General features: G+C 47.9%; 1 protein-coding gene across 3 annotated transcripts in view; it reads right to left on the reverse strand.

Moving 5' to 3' along the window:
- LOC119382979 (glutamate receptor 1) overlaps positions 1-19,969 on the reverse strand; it is a 154,702-nt gene that overhangs the window by 53,055 nt on the left and 81,678 nt on the right. For all 3 annotated transcript variants that reach the window (XM_037650922.2, XM_037650921.2, XM_037650923.2), the window contains one exon: positions 15,226-15,474. In XM_037650922.2, coding sequence (XP_037506850.1) covers positions 15,226-15,474 — 249 coding nt within the window. The remainder of the gene's footprint in view (positions 1-15,225; positions 15,475-19,969) is intronic.

Genomic DNA, 19,969 nt, shown 5'->3' on the forward strand with positions numbered 1-19,969 from the left:
TTATTCTTGCGTGTCAGTGCTCGAAAGAAGCAACACAGCATGACAACACATTCGCATGCAGGGTTTCTTGTGTTATATGTTTCATGCCACAAGATTACAAGTAAACTTGTAAATAAACGTAGTGTTGTTTTTCTGTTCGTCTAGAAAGGGTGACCTTAATGCATGTGCGTGTGTTTGAGTGTGTGCCTGCGTGCGTGCGTCAGACGAAGACAGAATAGAGAACAGATGAGTGAGTGTACATTTTTGTGTCCATGTCAATTTGCGTGTTTGTAACGCTTAACTTCCACTCAGAGATATCTACCTTATATTTATAGATTTTATTATAATATTACTCTGAATACTCGGAAGATGACTGCCTCACTTCCTACGATCATAAATGTCTACTCTCGTTTGTCAATCGTAGAATAATATTAAAGCAGAATCGTTTTTCTGGGCGACATGTACTGACACTTCCTTCGGTTTATCAGTCACCCACTGGCAGAAAGCAGACTCTTCCCTATTGCTGTTGTGTTTGTACGGTATTTGGCAGTAGCTTCGCCATAGACCGCTCGACCTATATTTCCAAATACCGCCAGTTCTATGGCTGCTGAAAAGGGCAGAGAAAACCCGAAGCATTTCAAGCCTGCCAGAAAAGACGTGTGGCCGAAATTGCGACGCGAGGGTTGCGTACCATGGACCAATAGTGGAGCGAAGCTGCGGTGACAGCGCTGGTAAATCAGCTTCATATGTATGACTGCAAGGCTTAAACCCACTATGTTCACAATGGCCAACGCGGATGTCACGGCAAAGTTGTGGGACACGCCAGAAACGAGAGAACCATGCGCTACTCTCATCTGCACACCGTGTCCAGTCTGCGCCCGTGCTGTCGCTCCTTTTGGTCGCAATATTTTCTGGCGGCAGCTGGAGAGACACATTCCGAGTGTGTTTTGCTCTGTGATTTCCTTCTACCAACAAAAGCCTCGCCCTCTGCGCGGGAGCTATGGATGTGGGTAAACCTCGTACCCGTAAGCCCCTTTCCAAGTTGAATCAAGTGATTGAGCATGCCATTTCGCTGGGGTCTCCTCTTTCACGTCGTTTTGTGGACTAGTCGAGCCCACTGCGCAATACATCGCATTCAGTGAGTGTCGTTGTGAACATTCACTCCAACAGGGGTGCGCTTGTCGCGAGCCGGCTTGTCCACCTCGACGCCGACCAACCCGTTCTACCGTTCAACCAGATATTCTACGCGTGGTCGTGGAAGTGGAAAAGTCAAAGGTTGCCGCCTAGCTACGCGGTATTATCATAAATACGCAACCCAAAAGTTTCCTCAGTATGTTTCCATTCACTTGGCACGCGTTAATATCATTCAGGCGGCTGTCTTGGGTTGCAGCTGAGTATGCCCGGTTTCCTAACCAATCACATCGACAGGACGATATGTAGAAATGATGTAGTAGGGAACGAGCTTGAAAAGTGGAATGTCTACTTTGGGCTTCTCAATACTACTCTGGGCTTTTAACCAAGCGCCTGTAAAAGGCGGGCAATAAAGCTCTACGACATAGACATGCACAGTTAATGGCGTGCAAATTCCGCATTGTTCATTCCCTGCTGTGCGAGAGCAAAAGTCACACGTGCCCTTACGCATTCTCTTAGGACGACTCTGCGAAAGCCACTTTCGTTCTTTTAACGGCGAAGCTCTTAGGCAAACCTTTGCTTGTCCGGCGAACCAAAAAACTATCATCATTATAAACGGGTACCTGCCACAGAAATTCGGTAAATCCCACTACTCACCACTGGTCCACTAAAAATGAAGAAGGCAACAGTTAACCCAGAAAATGGCTGCGAAGCGACGGCGGCGAGCCGAAGACCCCGAGTACGTACAACGTGAGAATACTAAGGAACGGGAAAGGCAACGGTGGTTGCGAGAAGACCCCGAAGCGATGGAAGGTCTACGCCAGCGACGACGTACCCATAGATCTATGGGAGGTGCGAACACTTGATTTCAGCGCGAGGTTCTGTATCTGCAGTTTGGACATCCGTGTCGTGTCTGTGACTGTCTGTGGTTTAACTCGAACCTCTCTGCGCTGAGAATCAAAGTAGCAACAAGCTAGCACCACCTAGCTGAAGCCTAGCAACGACCTAGAAGCAACCTAGAAACAACCTGCACCACCTAGCAAAGGCCTAGAAACAACCTAGAAGCAACCACATGTCGCAGTGTTTTCTGCTTCATTTATTAGTTTTCGTTTGAGTCGATTCTATTGGCCGTGACTCAGATGATATATATATATATATATATATATATATATATATAATAAAAATTAATTGTTGGCCTTTATCTTCGAGCGCCAGAAAATATTTAAAATACCTGGTTTCATGTTTAATGTGTTCTATTGTTCTATTCAAATATTATATTTTGCTGAACTAGAGAAAAGTGAACATGTACAAGATTTAGAAGAAACGCACACGAAATGTACTTCGAAAACACTTGCGTATTGCCACTGAGGTCCGTATTCCGGAAGGGCGCTCAATGATTTTCTAGTAGGGCGCATTTCAAAAACAGTACGCTTTAGCAGGGACCGAATATATCCCACAGCTAAAATTGCGTGTTCAAAGACTAGCTCCTTTCTTCGCAAATGACGATTTGAATAGAAAGCTTTACTTTATGCGCGCATTGCTTCTAAACGAAAGGCTCAACAAGAACTTCACTTGATTGTCTTGCGAAGTACTATAGCTTCCTGCATAAATAGCGCGCTGTGTGTCTCTTATAGTTTCCGCCCAGCGTTTTATTTTTCTATAGCTATTACGGAAGTACCTTTGCCATCCTAACCTCGCCGTTTGTAAACTAAAACCACCGTTTCCAGTAAATTAAAAAAAAATAATAATGTGGTAAGGCAACCGCAGATCTTCAACATGTTTTTACTCTCTTTATTTTAAACCTGCTATCAGCATTACTCCTCTGCGCAGCGCACTGCTTGCTGGAAGAGAGCTTGCCAAGATTCTTCACTAAGAGCACTTTACAAAATGGCAACGCGCAAACTCTGGCTCATCAATCTTCCATTAAAAGCGGTGGATTCGGAGTCCCCATCATTCGCCTCATCTGCAAACTTCTTACCGCTACAAACGACATCAAAAATAAGTAATAAAAATTGGAGCTAGAAGACAGATAAAGGCGCAGGCACGTTTATTTAAAAAATAGAGAGCTAAAATTGTGCAACAGAAAGCTATTCTACGCCGCATAAAAGGAAGGCTGGTTCATGCTACCTAATACGGGTTCCTGAAGAAATAAAACTTCGAAAAAGAAGCAAATAAAAGCAGGAACTTAAGAGACAAAGGAAAACGGCGCAAGCTTGAGCTTGATATTTTTTTTATTATTATGCAGCACCGTGTGTATACACACACATGCATTTGACGCACACACATGTGAATTCAAGCCCACTCCTGCGTCGCGGTATGCGAACGAAGCTGAGAGCGATGTACGTGGGTAAGGAATAAAGATTGCGGGAAGGGTAATCGAGGGACAAGAGGGTCGCGAAAAGAGGGGTTAGCGGGAAAGGGGCATAAACATCGGCGGCGCGCAGCTGAATATCCCAAGCCCCATTTTGTCGTTGTCGTCATACGGTCGTTGGCGGGCAGGTAAGTCGAGCTTGCCCACCTGATCACTGGCGTGAATGATCGATTCCCGTGTCTGCGTTTTCCCCGTGACCAAAAAAGAGAGAGATATATAGAAAAGTAAGAGTGTCGAACAACCTACGTGTAGGGGGCGCCACCATAGGATAGGGGAAAGGGCAGAGGTGCTCGGCTTTCCTCAGCTATGCACTCACTTTCCTCCTCGTCTCTCACTCGACCTTTCCACTGTCGCACCTTCACTTTCTCTCACTCGCTCTCTCTTTCCAATCCCAGCAGATATTCTTTTTCGTGGTCTTCCGCGCAAAAGGACCAATCAAGAAGGAGAAATCGGCGGTGGCTACTGCTGCTGCTGCTAGCTTATATACCGTGAGGCGTCTGGAGGGAGACCTTGCGGCGCGCCGGAGACTATTATCGCCAGCTGGCGCAGCCGTTCGTGAGAGAGCAGGAGGAGCGTCATTTCGGGCGAGACCGACCGTGATGTGGCTTCTTTTCCTCATCTGGGAGCGCTCGCAGGGACTACGTGGGAGCTGCTGCTGCCGCCGCCTCGGATTTAGCTGTCTCTCATCTCGGTGCATGTTTTCTTTTTTTGTCCGTCTCTTCATGTTCGATGCGCAGCCGGCTCACCTATGCTTTCTTTGCAGAAATGATTATTACGCAGATTCGCTGGTAGCATTACCGGCTTCCGTAGTGGCCACAGGCTTTGCTTCTTAGTCTTCCAAGTAACTGCTGTTATTTGTGCCAACGAATAAAGACTTTAAAAAAGCAAGTGAGCACGCGGTAACGTTCACGCGTTCGTTTCCTAAAGGTAACCCTCCGTATAACAAGGTAGAAGCAAAGCTTGTGTCGTTTATTTTTGGCTTTGTCACCTGCAGATTTAGATGTCGAAGAATACACATGTCTAGCTTGGGAAGTCTTTGCATGGGCGACCTTCTACTACGCTGTATGGACGACTGACTCTAAGACAAATTTCAAAGAGGCACAACGAAACAATCTAGGTAAGAGTGGAATTGGCGCACACAGACATCTATCGTTGACGTGCGCGATAATCAAGCATTTGTAAAATACTAACCAACGGCCGCCAAGTAGACGGGCTCACAATTTTTTTCATTTGGGTGCTTACGCTCAGAAATATCGGCAGTGACGTTTCACTACTGATGTAGTTTGCGTATAGATTCGCTTGGAGTGTCCATATAATCGCTATCGCAATAGTGTTTGCGATAATACTATTGTTTCAACAGAAACACTGAAAACAGGCGTTCAAATTTTATATTGCTCGAGAAGGAGAAATGTGTGTTTTAAATGCGAAGCATTTCTTAGCGAACCTCTGGCACTTTGAGCGTTTCTATCTACGTATCTATCTATCTATCTATCTAGCCGCCTACGTCTGGGTGCTCTCATGATCGCCTCCTTAACTTGGTGTAGACCAAAATTTGCATGGGGGGTAAGAGGATTTGACGAATATGACAGCCGGGTCATGACATGAATAACGTTAAAATCTTGTCGCGTACGTCGTCAAACCCTTTCCACTAGACACGTGTGGCACATACCCGTTTACCACGCGCCGCGGTGTACGGGTATGCGCCACAGCTGATTGACAGTTTATATATACCCAGGAACGGCGAGAACAGACATTGTTAACTTAAATACTAGAGCGTTAAGGAAAACCAACATCGGCAGCGTTGACTGAACGAATGGAAAGAATGAAAATTAGGATCCCAGCAAGAATCGAACCCAAGCATTCTGCGTGGCAATCAGGTATTCTACCACTGAGCCACGCCAGGTCTGTAAATTGGTTTGGAAAAACAGCCTACGCAGGCGTAATGACGGTGCAACGTCAATTGTGGTTGTGGTGCTGGCTATCTAATTTTACAAGAAAGCAATAAACACTACATGATACTCCTACGATGTCTACTCCTACGATACAGGCGTCATATCCGATTAACGTCTGTAGTTCCAGTGTTGGCTCCGCTTTTATAGCAGTCTAATAAACATTACGTTTGTATTCCTATGATTCAGCAAGCTATATTGAAGCATTGCTCTACCACGGGGGAATACATTAACGAAAGTTACATATGAAACTTAGTCCGCCAGAACGACGCAGTCTCCTCTTCATTTCTTACGAGGCTGGGCGATGGCCTCATGCTGACCGAGGTTGATGCCTGATTGAGAGCCGCTTTGTAGACTAGGCTACGTAGGCCACATACGCCCAGGTAGTCTACAAATACGACAAACACCATCCACTAATACTGGTCTACGTAGCACTATCCAGGCCTACCAGCCTCGACGGCCTATACGTCACCAACGCGAAGGGTGGCTTCAGGTTCCGACATGTCGCCGGCTCTGTCGACAGGTAATTTGTCGACGAAATGACCGAGGCATCCACGAATTCCAACAGCTCTACTATACCACATTCTTCACTACACATGGACCCCTCGTCACCACGACCAAGACCGGATCCTATAAGTCATGACCAGCTGCTGGGGACACTGATCACGGTGGTGATGCCCTTGTTCAAAAACTGTCAAGAACTTCTTCCACACATGCACACGGGTTCGTGAAACGTGCGTGCGTTCTCGGGACACGTTAGCACTACATATCAGCTTACCGCTTCTGGTGTTGGTAATACCCACGTTGCCATTGGCAGAGTTACCCAACCGTAAAGAACTGGTTATATAACACATATGCGGCTCTTTAACATATATACGTGTGCGAATAAAATTTATATAAATTTTTATCATCATTTTGTAACGTGTCGCTCAGTAAAAAAGGTTACGCCACAGTCACATACCCGCCGCATGCTTCGCATAACATCGACTCCCACGGTACGTGGGATCTGCCGAATTTTTTACTGTTAATTTTAAGGCTTAAGGTGAGTCGAAAACACACAAAAAACATTCGGCTTCAGATATCGGTGGTAATGAGAGGTCTTTTTTAAATAAGTTTGAAGATTGGAACAATGTGTCCTTTCCGTTTATCGTGTGACTACCCATGTGCCGTGTAGTTTTTTTTTTTTTTCGAAACGTGCACGGCGGCAATAAGCGTAAAGATCATTGTATAGTGTAGCTGTTCCGCGAAAACGCACAATGTAGAGCAATCAACACTGGACACAGGCCTTCAAAAACTGTTTGATGTATACTGTTTGATGGGATAAACTGTTCGAGTATACTTTTTGATGGGATATGTTGTTTCCCCACAAGGAAAAAAAACGATGATGAACCGCTATCATGCAAGCTCTTCGAGTGCGCCCAGTCGACTCGTGTATTGCTTTATTTATGCGTCATGCTTCTTCATCTTTACCTTCTTTACCTAACTTCTAACTTATCTAACTTTAACTTTATATAACTTCTTTATCTGCTTCTCAAATTCAGCATAGCTTCAACTTGGGCTAGTTGGCATGAAATTCTAATGTTATATACCAGAGGTGTGCACGGGCTCCGGGTAGCCCGAAAGCCCGAGCCCGACCCGGCCCGCAAGCCGGGCTCGGGCGGGCCGACGTATTTTCACCTCGGGCCCGGGCTGGGCTCGGGCCACTTAGAGTTTTATCGGGCCGGGCTCGGGCCCTGCACAAAGCCCGACTCAAGCCCGAAATATAGAGAATGAGCGGGAATCGTTTTCCAGCACGCATACAGCGCCTTTTCCGCGACCGCCCTTTACCGCTTTTCCTTTCCATTCGCTACTTTACACAAAAGGGGAGCAGGTAAAGCACTGCCTCTGTTGCACTCCGACAAACAGAGAAGTAACGCCACCGGAGCTAGTGACGGCGCCACGCGACTGTTCGCGTCACATTTAAGGCCAAATCCCATATGAGTGAAAATGCACGCGACAGCGACGAGCGACCCGACGCAGATCGTCTTCGTGCAAGCTGACGCTTGCATGGGCATACCCCATACACGTGACGGCTTTGGCGAGCGAACTCCATTGTTGCTGGCATGAGTCCGTCTACTTGTAATTTGTAATCTGTCTAATAGAGACTGTTCGTTGTGTGTCGTTTGATTATATTTGATATGCTCAATAAAATGCCAAATTACCGGAAAACGATGTTTTGTTTTCGCAGCGAACCTTCAAAAAGCCGGGCCGGGCCCGGGATTGTGTTTTCGTACGTCGGGCCGGGCCGGGCGGGCTCGCGGCCCTTTGCCGTCGGGCTCGGGCGGGCCTTCAACAAAGTCAGCGGGCCCGGGCCGGGCTCGGGCTCGGAAATACGGCCCGTGCACCGCTCTAGTATATACAGTTTCACTGAGCAAAATTCACGAAGGACTATAAAGACAAAGAGAGCAGGACAACTTCTGTACATATTTGTCTTGTTCTCTTTTTTCCTCAGCCCTTCGTGCCTTTTGCTCAGTGCAACTACATTAAAATGCTTCTCACGAACAGAAAATTCTATTATTCCTATCTCTTCGTTTTTCTATATCTCGTCGTCCGTTGCACCGTAGCATTTTTTTTCCTTTTCCTAGCTTTCGTTTCGTGACTCAAGCGTACGTTATTGTATTTGTCTTCGCGCTAATTTTGTTTATTTCAATTCATAATAATCTGTGGGAAGGCTTGAACATGGCATAGCTTGTGTTCAAAGATTGGTTGGGGAGACCACGGGTACGTTTTATTTAGCAGCCGTCGTGTTCCTGTTCACGATGGTGTCGTCGTGAGTGAACCTTAATTGCTTACTTGTCACACGAATGCGTCAGTGTCGTGCGCCGAGCATGAAATTCAGCGACGGACTAAGCAGTCAAAAAGCGATGCCTCAAAACCGAAATGAATTTTAGTGAACAAAAGGTCTTGATATAGAAAAAAAGTATCGGGTGTTATGGTTGCAACATGTTTGCTTTGTTAGCTAGAAAAAATACATCTTGATGCTTTCATATGGTTTAACGAATCCGAATATGCAGGGATACGACAGCGAAAAAGAAGGTGATTTTATATTTTGCGCACTTTAAATGTATTTTCAGTCGTGTAAGCAGATGTCAACACAGCCCGTATAGTGCGGAGGAAAAGTTAACAAGAAAGTCCGTTTTGGTTTTTTTTTTTGCATGCATGTTTTTTTCAACACGAAAGTGTTTTATGCCGGGTTCACCACGGCTCCACTGACGCATTTCCGTCACGGATATGACGTTGTAAAATATGAAGACTAACATATGGCTATAAGAAAAGGTCCCGTCACCGGGAGTCGAACTTACGACCTCTCGATCGCTAGCACGCAGCGCGAAACGACTCCGCCACAGACGGCATGTTCTCTGCTATGCTAACGGCGAGCTATTTATGTACACCATTCGCCGGTGGCGGTACTCAGAGATCGGCACTACAGCGTGTTTTCGTTATCACTGGCGAGGTGGCGCGAAGGGCTCGAAGAGCGCGCTTTAAAAGTCGTCCCCCACGCGGATTAGCGCGCGCCTCGACAGGGCGTGGTCGCTCGTGCGGGCGCTTATCTCGTGATTTCGATGGTTTGTACGTCTTGCGCTCTGCCTGCAAGTTTCCGTTGAGAGCACGAAGGTCACCTCGCTCACTACAGTGGCCGCTTTTGCGAAAGGAGCGCGCTGCTCAAACAGAAATAAGTTACAACTGTGACAGTTCGCGCTCATCTTGTGTATGTTCGTTCCGCGCGTCCTTTCTCCTTGAGCAGCGCATTGCAAGTTTCGAGCGGCTTGCCGTTCTTCGCGTAACATTACAATTTGATGCTGTAGCATTCATTCCTTCGCGCTTGGGCGAAAGAATGCACAACAAACGCTCAACTACGCTTGTGAAGACGCGTTTCACTTTCGTGTTATACCGATTCCTATGACAGAGGGATCAGCCATGTTTTTTTGCCGTATTCGTAAGTCGAATTTGTTTTTGTTTTTCTACAAGTGTTTACCCTGCCGCCTATCAGAGCCGCGTGGCGCTCGCGGGCATCGAAGAAGAGAAACACGAACACGTGCGCGCGTGCCGCATAGAGAGAGCTTTTTCAAAGAGACTACCTAAGCGAGGCACATCGCCAGACTTCTTCATTATTCATCGCGGAGGGAAGAAGGAAGGAATAGAAGCAAGTACGTTTCAGTTCGGGTGGATATACAGAAAAAAACGACCCCCCCCCCCCCCCGCGCTACGGTAAAAAAAATCTAGCAGACCGAAGCAACGTGGGGAAGGATTCGGTGTTTGGAAACGGGCGTTGCGTTGCGTAGGAGAAGGTGGAGGAGGAAATAGAGAGGGCTGGTTGTGATGGAAAGGTAGCATCGCTGCACAGTCGGCTTCCTTTCAGTACACCAGTGCACGAGGCTCTTCGGGAGAAGCGAACCCAACAGAAACGGCACAGTCGGCGAAGATGTCTTTGCGCAGCTAGCGCTCTCTTCTCGTTTCGTCCCTGCAATATAGCTCGATCTTTGTTTTCCCGCCGCCTGCTACGCACCCTGCCCCTCTGGCTGAGGGACTCACATGAATCCTTTACAAGCGCGGCGCCCGTGGTTCCGCTGTAAGTCGAGGTGGGACGGTATCACCGAGCTGCTGCTACGTATACCCGCTGAATGCCCAGTCGGGACGAGAGGCTAGGAAGGCGTCGGTCACGCGCAGCGCTGTTTCGACGCGCCTTGCTGCCCTTATTGCTGCCTTCGTCAGGCCTTTTTTCGTGTCTGGAGTCGTAAGAGAGATCCACCTCTCTCTTTTCTTATTCGGGACCGCAAACTCGTCGTCTTTTAGCGCTTTCTGTATGCGCGGAGGTTTGTGGACGGAAGAAAGGAACCCTTCCTTTAGAGAGGAAGTGGAAAAGAGTAGAGAACGGTTCGTTAGCGCTTCTCCCGACCATGACGTGTGTTGTTTTCCATTTCTGTGCTTCGGGCCGAAGTGTTTTAAATGGCAATGCAACTGCCTGAAATCTCACAGGCAATGCTGTGTTTACTAAACTAATTTTTAACTTTCTAACTGGCGAGAGAAGCTAACTTTAAGTTAGCAATACTTGACGGTATACCAGTCGTGAGGTAACAAATGGGAAGCATGTGCATGTGGGCATTTAGAATTTGATCTGGTTATCCATTGTGGTATTCACCTCACGAGTGAAGTTACGACGCTTCACTCGCTAACACTTTACACTGGCAAGATTAAACAAGTATTCGAATTCCTTTTACTTTATTTGTGTCTGCACGTACTTCTTCAGTCAGGGATATAGCTACAGCTGTGGAGATGCGTCGCGGATTTCACACACACCCATTCATTCCTCATGGGAATGCCCAACAACCATGCATACAACAACTGTGGTTTCACATCTCCGTTGCAGATATCCTCGCTTTAGCGCGCACAGAACAGAACTATCAAAGTGATACTAAACAATCAGCTTTTGTCAGCAGCAAGAATTCTCGGGCTCTGGTCAAGACCGTTGTAAGCACAGAAGGCGCTGAACGCGTTGTCGCGCTTCCCGAAGACTACTGAGCTTGAGTTCAGCAAACTTTGAGACGTGTAGTACGGTACATCGAATTCATGCTTAATAGTTCCCCTGTCTCCTTCCACAATCTTTAATTTTCCTTACATCTTTAACGCTATCATAGGTTTGCCTGCCAATCTACGCAATAGCTAAGCTCACCGCGTTTTCCTCTCCTCCTCCTCCTGCTCATTGTGGTGGTTAGGCCCCCCGTAATCATGTGAAGGGGGCGCAACTTCCGCCCGATACCTTTACTAAGTCGGACCTTTCATGCCGATTTCAATGCGCCGAGTTACGACTAAGCATGCTTTGACAGAGGGCTCCTGATATTGCATTCAAAGCACTGCTTAATATTCACCTTTATCCCTGGCAATCCGGAAACCAATGGCAGGCCCTCGTGAGAAGCCCTTCATCGATTCAGTTATTTTCATTTTGGCATCCGTGGCGGAGATTCTTTTCTTTCGAACTCGACCACCAGCGAGGGGGGGGGGGGGGGTGTCAAACGAAACTTGCCCTACTCCCCTTCTGCGCATGCCTATACCTGGCGTTCCGCAGTGCACTGCAAATGGCATGTTGTTTGATGTCCCAGCCTCTTCGCTGATCACATGCGCAATATAGGCGAAACAGAGTGTGACAACGCGACGGGACTTTGAAACTAGACAACATCGCATGCGCTGTGCACGTCGCAAACAAATCCTCAGAAAGTTTTCTGTATGACAGTGTAGTTGGCCGTCCAAGGTCAATCGACAAGAGAAGGACGCGGTGCTTCAATTTACCGTGTGTTATCTACACTATGGTCTCCGCAATCGAGCACCTTTTTTTTCTACCCGGAGGTCTTGACAGCGAAGCCTCATTCTCATGAGCGCGTGCCTCACCCTTATTCTGTTGACGCTAATGAGCTGCTGTTCGCAATGCTATCTGCCCATTACCCTGACGAGCCGGGTCGTCTCTCATTGCAGCGGCAGGTCTCTCGCTTTGCTTAGAACTGCAGAAAATTTAGCTGACTGGTGTGGATTCATCGCAGAAGAAAGTAAAGTGTGCATACACGAATGAAAGAAAAAGGAAGTGGAAAGTGTTTTGTTTTGCTTGTCCTCCTCGTGTATCCATGTCTTTCCTCCTTACTTCCTTCCACTATGTGTCACTTTGCGCGTCGCTGTCGTCTACCGCAGTGTGCACATTATTTTTAAAAGACACTACGTCTCCTCCTCAGTGTGTGATATCCTGATATCCCGTTCCTCCCGTTATTCTGTGCACATGGTTAGCATTGAAACGGGTGTACCAAGTAAGTTTGGCCAAGCTATGTTTATGCGCAGCACGCATAGAGGTCCCCCCTGTTGTTCTTCTCGTACGTAGTTTAAATTATTAGCTCAGAGAAACAAGGTTGTGGGGTAATTTGCAACTCCACTTGTCCCATGCCTTATTTGTTATCGCATATTGTCATGGTGCATTCGCAACGCAAGTACTTCGACATTAGCAGCGGCTGTGAACGGATGTAAAGTTCCCACTTTTAAAATCTTCTCTTTTACCTATTGCCTACTATTTATTTTTTTTTCCTTCGCGAATGTACCGCATGGAACGTTGTCCGAAGGAGTTAAATTGGTTCACTTTCAAAACGACATGTTTAGAGCGCGCCAGCAAAGCAAATAAAAAGAAAACAATGGCAGCAGCTTTGCGCTAGATTAATCAGTATGAAGACATCAAAGTATCAAAGTATAGGTAGCAATGGGTTAGTTTCGTTAAGAACGGGATATCAGTGCGCGCGTACTCATAAACTTCTCATCCTCGACTACTCTGAAGTAAATGCGTAGATAGCTAAAATGTGTTAGCCTCATAGGTAAGAACCAGGGTGTGTATAAAAGCTCTGAAAGTTGGGGAAAAGTGTGATCCGCCAACTACGCGTGCTTCGCGAGCTGTTCTCCGTCAGCGAGATAACAAAAACAAAGTAAGTAACAGCAAAGTTTCTTTGTTGCGTGAACGACACTTACCGCTGCCTCCTCCGTGGCGTGCGAGTAACACGAGAGCGTGAATCCCGGGCATCGTTACATCCCCCAGTGCTCGCGCGCATAAACTTTGTCTTTTTTTCTTTGACAACGCGCGCACAACCACCGCACGTGCAACCCAGCGACGTCGTTGGTAAACCGCAGCACACCTCATTTCGCCGAGAGGGAACGTGAAAGGCGGAGACCGCGTAGTCAGGCCAGCGCAGGTCGTCCGCTGGAATAATTTGCCCGTAAGGAAAGCAAACACGTGTCACACGCAGATGCCGGTGCCATTCAGCGCAATTCCCTTTTATTTTTATTTTTATTTCGTTTTTTTTTTTGTTTAACCTGACTGGCGGGAGGTTTCTCCCACCAGCACACACGCACGTCGGAGAAGAAGGCTGTACCACTTGGCCGTCGTCGGGTTAAGGATATAGCCCCGAGGCGGCAGAGGAGCCCGCAGGGATTCTGCACGAAGCAGAGATGGAGCGGAGCCCCCCCCCCCCCCCCCCCCCCCCGGTAGCAAGGCTAACTGCTGGACGAGATAAGCTCAGCGGAAGCGAGAATAAAGAAAGGATGATAATAAGCAAGCGCGCGTACAGAAAGGAAACGAAACAGACCTGAAAATGATTTTTTTTTGTGGCCTCAAAGGGGTCGCTACAGGAGCACCCGCAAAATGAGACACCGAGACAGCCGACGCTGCCCGTGTGCGCGCTCTTTCGGAGCGTTATCGCGGCGAAAAGACCGAGCGACTTACCCTGTACGTGCCGGCGCTGCTCCCAAATTAGAAGCTTTTGTCCCTGACGCCCGTACACATTCTCGCCTCCCTATATCATCCTTGCCTTACACCCACGGCGACGCCAGCGGCAGCGTGCATAGTTGGGTGGCTCTGCCGCGCCGCTTGCCGGTGCGAATGCCACTTGGCGCAAACACGTTCTCGTTAAAGTTTGGGCCACTGTAGGTTTTATGTTTATTCGGTAATTTCTTTTTCTGCAGCTTAGGCTTATTCTACTTCGTGCGCGCCTTACTGTACGACACTATTAACGAAAGGATATGTAAAGAATGCTCAGTGGTTTACGTGCCAAAAGTGAGAACTGGTTATGAGGCGTGCCGTTGTGAGGGCGTTTTACTTAATTTTGTCCACCTGGGATTTCTTAATGCGCACCAAGAGCACGCCCGAGCGTTTCTGTGTTTTCGTCGCCATTGAAATGCGACCGCCGCGACTGTAAGCGTACCCGCCACCTCGTGCTCAGCAACGTGACGTCATAGCCACTGAGCTACCACTGCCAGTGCAAACAGAGAGAGCGAGATATAGAGCAAAATAAGAATTAAAGAACGACAGCTATCGATAAGGAGAAGAGATCGTTAGTTGAAAAGGTCGGAGTACAGCACTGACGTTCTCGTCGTCCGGCCGACAGGAGTAGGTGGTGAATAAAGCTTAGCGATTCTGGAAGCCGTTAGACGCATCGTCCCACTTGTATGTGTAGGAAAAGATATATCTGCGTACACTACAACTGCGTGTACGTACATGATTCAGCGTTATAAACAGCATTATTATGCGTCGTGTAAGCCGCATGTGCTTTGCGAAGTAGAATACATGTATAGCTATGCCGGCTTGAACATTAACGAGGCGTTTCCCCCTAAATGTGTTCTACAGTGTATCTGCTGTCGCTTCTTTCATACCTGCGCTCCGCGACGTGTACCGTCGTGTCGATCGACATTCCCGTGAAATTGCTAACGATCTGTACATGCGCCATGAAACAATAAACTGTAGTATAACCTAAACTGTAGCCTTTTTTCACAGGAACCACCATCATCATGCAGCATTATGATCGAAGGGCCAGAGAGATAGCTGAGGCATACCAAATCGCTCAGAATGATAACCGCATAACTCAACCTCCGGTTTCACTCTGTGAACAAGAGATTGTATTCATAGATGGCTCTTAGGCACGTGCGTTTTTATATGCAGTCAACTCACGTGATTCACTCTATATATTTGTGTCCTTCGAATAAACCTTCAGTTGTTAGACCAGTGCTTTCCTGTGTTCGCTCTTGTCTGTTGTCTTCTCGTGCGCTGACCAAGAATGGAAGCAATAACCACGCGCTAGATAGGTTATATAAAGGCGCATTTCCGACTATGACCGCGAGACTGACAGAGGAATAAAGAAAGCAGGACATAGAAGCAAGAAAATATCTAAGTCGTAATAAGATGGAGAGAGCGAAATGAAAGAGCTCTATCCGTGGCCGGGGCATTGGCGCGTGACTGACCGTCGTCCGAGTCGTAGAGGTAGATGATGAAGGACCAGTTGTAGTGACTGATGACGTCCAGGATGGCCGGTATGTAGTTGGGCTTGAGCGACACCCCGAACGAGGGCGGCCGGTAGGTGGCCATCTCGGGGAACGAGGTGCTCACGAACGGCATGTGGAACGTGTTGGACAGCGACACCAGGGTCTCGTACGACGAGCCCACGTTCGGAGCCACCACGGTGATGATGCCGCGGCTCATCTGGTGGCACACTACACACAGAGGAAAACACAAGAGCCACAACCATTTAATAACTCATTGGGAAAAACAGGCTATAAGCGCAAAGATATAGCCGTTCTATGTCGATGAAACATCGCTTTTCAAGTACAAAAATCAGTTCTTATTGTTTCCTGTTATTGCGCTGCTCATTGCTGAACAGAAGCGGCCATCAACGCTTCAAGTGTCTATTTTGACAAGGGGAAGAAGAGGACAAATTACAAAAAAAAAGTATCACGTTTACGCGTATACAGCATAAGTCTATCAAAGTGGAAAATTTGAGCGGAAGAAGGAGCACCGATCAATGGGCCTTTCGTTGTTAGACTATCATAACTTGTTACCCACCGGTTTGCAGCACCAAAACAGAGAACAAGAGAGAAAACGAAAGAGCAAAGGCAGAGATGTTAATGAGGCTAGCAGATTAATCAGGTTAACAATCTTCTGCGACACGAAGCTACATGAGCATCATGCGGGTTTCTCAGAAAGAGATATCTTTTAGCAAAATTTTCAACTGCGAAAATTATTTTCCTGGGCAACCTATATATATTATAATAGGTTTCCTTCGTGAATTCGTGCTTTAAACTAGTGAATGACATTGTTTCCGTAGAACTGATTCGCTAGGTACGTTTTCTTAGAATATTATCTCGAACTTTGCGAACGCCTTATAGTTCTCGTAAATACATAAATGTTTTTGTCCAAAGAAATTACACTGCCCAGAGGGACATTTGAAAGTTAGGTGGCTCTCTTTGGATTCTGTGGACGTTGTTGTGGGCGTAAAAGAGACAGAGGTGAGTTGTCCAAAGTACCAAGATCACCTGTATAGAGAACGTTTCTTTTTCTTTTTTAGTAAGGCTCTTACTCTGAAAGGTGTGGTTTTGTTGCACGCACGAACTACGTTTTTCGTTTCTTTCGCAGGAGCACTTGTGGGCAACAAAAATCGCTGCCTCAAAATGCTGTCGCTAGACGCCTATAGGCTTTGCAACGAATTAGCCCAGCTGTATCATCGACCCTAACCGATTAGGCGTTAATGACTCTGCGCAAACAACACACCGATTTGGAAGTGATAATGGCTCAAAGCGCAATTTCTTTTCGCATAAATTAATTGCGCGCTGACGTCGCCATTCAAAAGCGATAGAATGGGTGGTGCGACTCGCTTTGTCGGCCGCCATAAATGCATGAATGCTTTACCGCTGCGCAGATGTTTGCCATCCCACAAAGTGCACCTTTCCGTAATGCGTATAATGCGACCCGCATCTGTTCGCATACCACATTATAAAACACTTTATTTTCCATCACAACCTCTATGCGTCGCATCTGGTGCGGCGGGCTTGTATTCCAGTGAATGAACTCGTTAGTGACGGTTATGACACGCTTGTGTTTCGCTCGCGTAGTTGCGACGGCAGAATCGCGGCGCGTCACAATGTACAGCTTTCTGCGTGGCCTAAAGTCACTTTTATTGCGATAGCAATTATATGGGCAGTCTCGGCTGGTTTTTGTCCGTCCCCGTCGCCGTCATGCACCGTATATGTATAAGTATGTATATATAGATAAAAGCCTGAAAGAAAAAAAATTGCAGTGGCTTAGCTCGGCTATGCAAGGATATACGTAGCGTTAGCAAAGGTTCAGCTGATTATTCTTAGCTTTCCAGATTGTCTAGGATTAGCTTGATTGTCATGCTTACTGCTCCTCCAATAACACACACACGGTATACGTATTGTGTGGACGTTCCTCCCTTTCCTCCAGTGTCTCCGCAGCACGTTTAGCCTCCTTCTGCCCATTCTTCGTACGCTGAACCGCTAATTGCCAGGCAACTACTTCGGGATCCGATGAGATAAGCTTCTCGGCTCTTCTGCGCCGTCGAGTAGCATTTGCGCTCTCCTTCTCCATGGCGTTACCCACCTGCAAACGCCAGTCAGAGGCGCTACCACGCGGCCCCAGCGCAGTGTCAGACGGCGACTGCACAGCGAAGGCGAATAGCTGCGCGCGCGCCGGCGCCAGTACGTCTACGACATCACTCCTCTCGAATGCGGCGCAGACCAGCAGCAGGAGACGCGAGCGGCGGCGGCGGAGAGCTCGTGAGAAGCCAGCTCCGGTGACCGAGGTGCCAGCTCCGATGACCCAGCTGTGTGACATCACTGATCCTCGCGCATGCGCAGCACGGCTCATGATGCTCCACGCGAAATCGGCTCCGGTTAGGCAAGTGTAGCTAACGCTACAATAATTCAGAAAATGCTTCCGAAGCGAGGAATCGAACCACGAAACGCAGATCCTCCAAGCAGCTAAGGGCGAGCGTTATGTACACACCCTTCACCGCTGGCCGGACTCAGAGACGGCAGGCGTTTATAAGCGTTTCTTCATTGCCAGCGGCATGGCGCAATGTACGCGCTGGACGTTGGGCGCTGGGCGCGCTTTGAAGGTCGTCGCGCCGCTCCTGCGTACGCCGATGCTCTGCACCCTACAGGGCGTGGTCGCCTTCGTGCGCTTATCTCAAGGAAAGAAGGGGGCGGGCGGCGGGTTGTATGTCTCGTGCTTTCTCCTCGATGTCCGCGCTGAAGTCACAGAACGTACGCTGCAGCGGCCGCGTTTGCGAAAGGGGCGCGCTGTTCAAACAGAAATAAGTAACAACTGCGACATTTAGTTCGCGCTCGTCCTGTGTGTACCTGCGCGTTCGTTTCGTGCGTCCTGCTTCATGTTTCAGCAGTGCGCTTCAAGTATCGAGCTGTGACGCATGATAGTTCGCGCTCGTCCTGTGTGCGTTCTTTTCGTGCGTCCTTTGGGCTCGAGCGACGTGCTGGCAATTTCGAGCTGCTTTCCGTTCTTCGCGTTACATTCCAATTTGTTGCTATCGCATTCATTGCTTCGCCGTTGCGGCGAAACTGTTGACTTTTTCTAAGCAACTAATTATGTTCCAGGCGATTTACTTCGTCTGTCTGTTGAAGTTCGCCAAGATAATCAGATTTCACGAACTTTGCGTGGGTTACCAGAAGCTGACAGTCTTCCTAACTCGCAGAGGGCATTCATGCGCGTAGACAGAACTACAACCAACAGACAAAGAAAGTTCAGGTTTCAGCACAGCATCCTTTACGGCCATTGGTGACAGGGAGTTGGGAGGTTTTGTTTATTCTTTATGCAGAGAGCGGTCGGACCTGAGCCCGCAGGTTTAGACCGGTTGACCTGCACTGTGCGATCTCACCTTTCACCCGACTATTGGAGCTACGCCAAACGACGTCAGTCATACCTGATTTTCTCCAGTTTCTCATTAAAGGCAACATCTAATTACTTGCACTCATGATGAAAGTGTGTAATGAAAGTGAGAAATATTTGAACACGATAATAAGAGAAAACGAGAGAAAGGATGCATAGAGAGAAACGGAGGTTAATCAGAGGTTGTTCCGGCACGGAAAGAGAGGAGAGTTGAACGTGAGAGAGAGGGAAGGAGTGATTGAGTGAGAACGTTTGTTAAAATAAAGGGAATCCGCAGGGTCGTTCGACGGGCTCTGGGTGTGGGTAGAGTCCTCAGTCCAAGATCCCCTGAGCCGCGGCCACCGTACGCGCTCTCTCGACCAGCTCAAGCTGGTCCTGGGAGTTTACGCTAGACATCGAGGCTTCCACTGTTGTACGGTTGAGTGTGCGATTGGCGGGTTGGTGCTTATGAAAACTAACCCGCCACAAACAGACGAGCGCAAACAGTCGAAGCGCGGATGCTATGGATAGGAAGCATACTGTGCTCTTAATGTTCATGCCCTCCCCCCCAACGGTGGTCTAGTGGTTATGGCGCTCGACTGAGGATCCGAAGGTCGCGGGATCGAATCCCGGCTGCGGCGGCTGCATTTTCGATGAAGGCGAAAGTGGTTCAGGCCCGTGTACTTAGATTTAGGTGCACGTTTAAGAACCCCAGGTGATCGAAATTTCCGGATTATTCGGGTTTAATTGGAACAACAGCTATATCTTTCCTATCAGCAATATCAAGAGCCGAACGACAAGCAGAGTGTGTCGCTTTACGTACGCATCCCATACGGACCATTCAGCGCTTCCTGGTTCGATGTTTACCATGGTATGACTCACAGGAAGCAAAACAAGCGCAAACCGAAGAGTAAACGGAAGCGCATTGAAGACTAATCACTGCATCTTCCTTTCACCTTTCGACGCCTACTGACAAAGCAGTAGCGCGGGGAACGAAATAACGCCGAACCGGTTAAAATAAGAAGCAATAACTTTCCTTGCGCCTCTACAATGCGCACGATCAGCCACCGACAGCCGGCGGAATACGAGAGGGCGGGCTCATTGGAAGCTCATTCTAAAAAGAGACAGGGCGTGCAAACACGGACACAAGAAAGAGATCAGGACACCACAAACGCCTTTTTAGAATGAATACGTACCAACTAGCTCAGCTCTCTGTTATTGGAAGCTCATCTTTCGACTTGCCGGAAGAATGATGAATCGGGAACGAGTCCAATCAATATATAAAAAACAGGATTTTGATTGCGGATA

The sequence above is a fragment of the Rhipicephalus sanguineus genome, chromosome 2, assembly GCF_013339695.2.
Source record: "Rhipicephalus sanguineus isolate Rsan-2018 chromosome 2, BIME_Rsan_1.4, whole genome shotgun sequence".
In the NCBI taxonomy this organism is placed as follows: domain Eukaryota; kingdom Metazoa; phylum Arthropoda; class Arachnida; order Ixodida; family Ixodidae; genus Rhipicephalus; species Rhipicephalus sanguineus.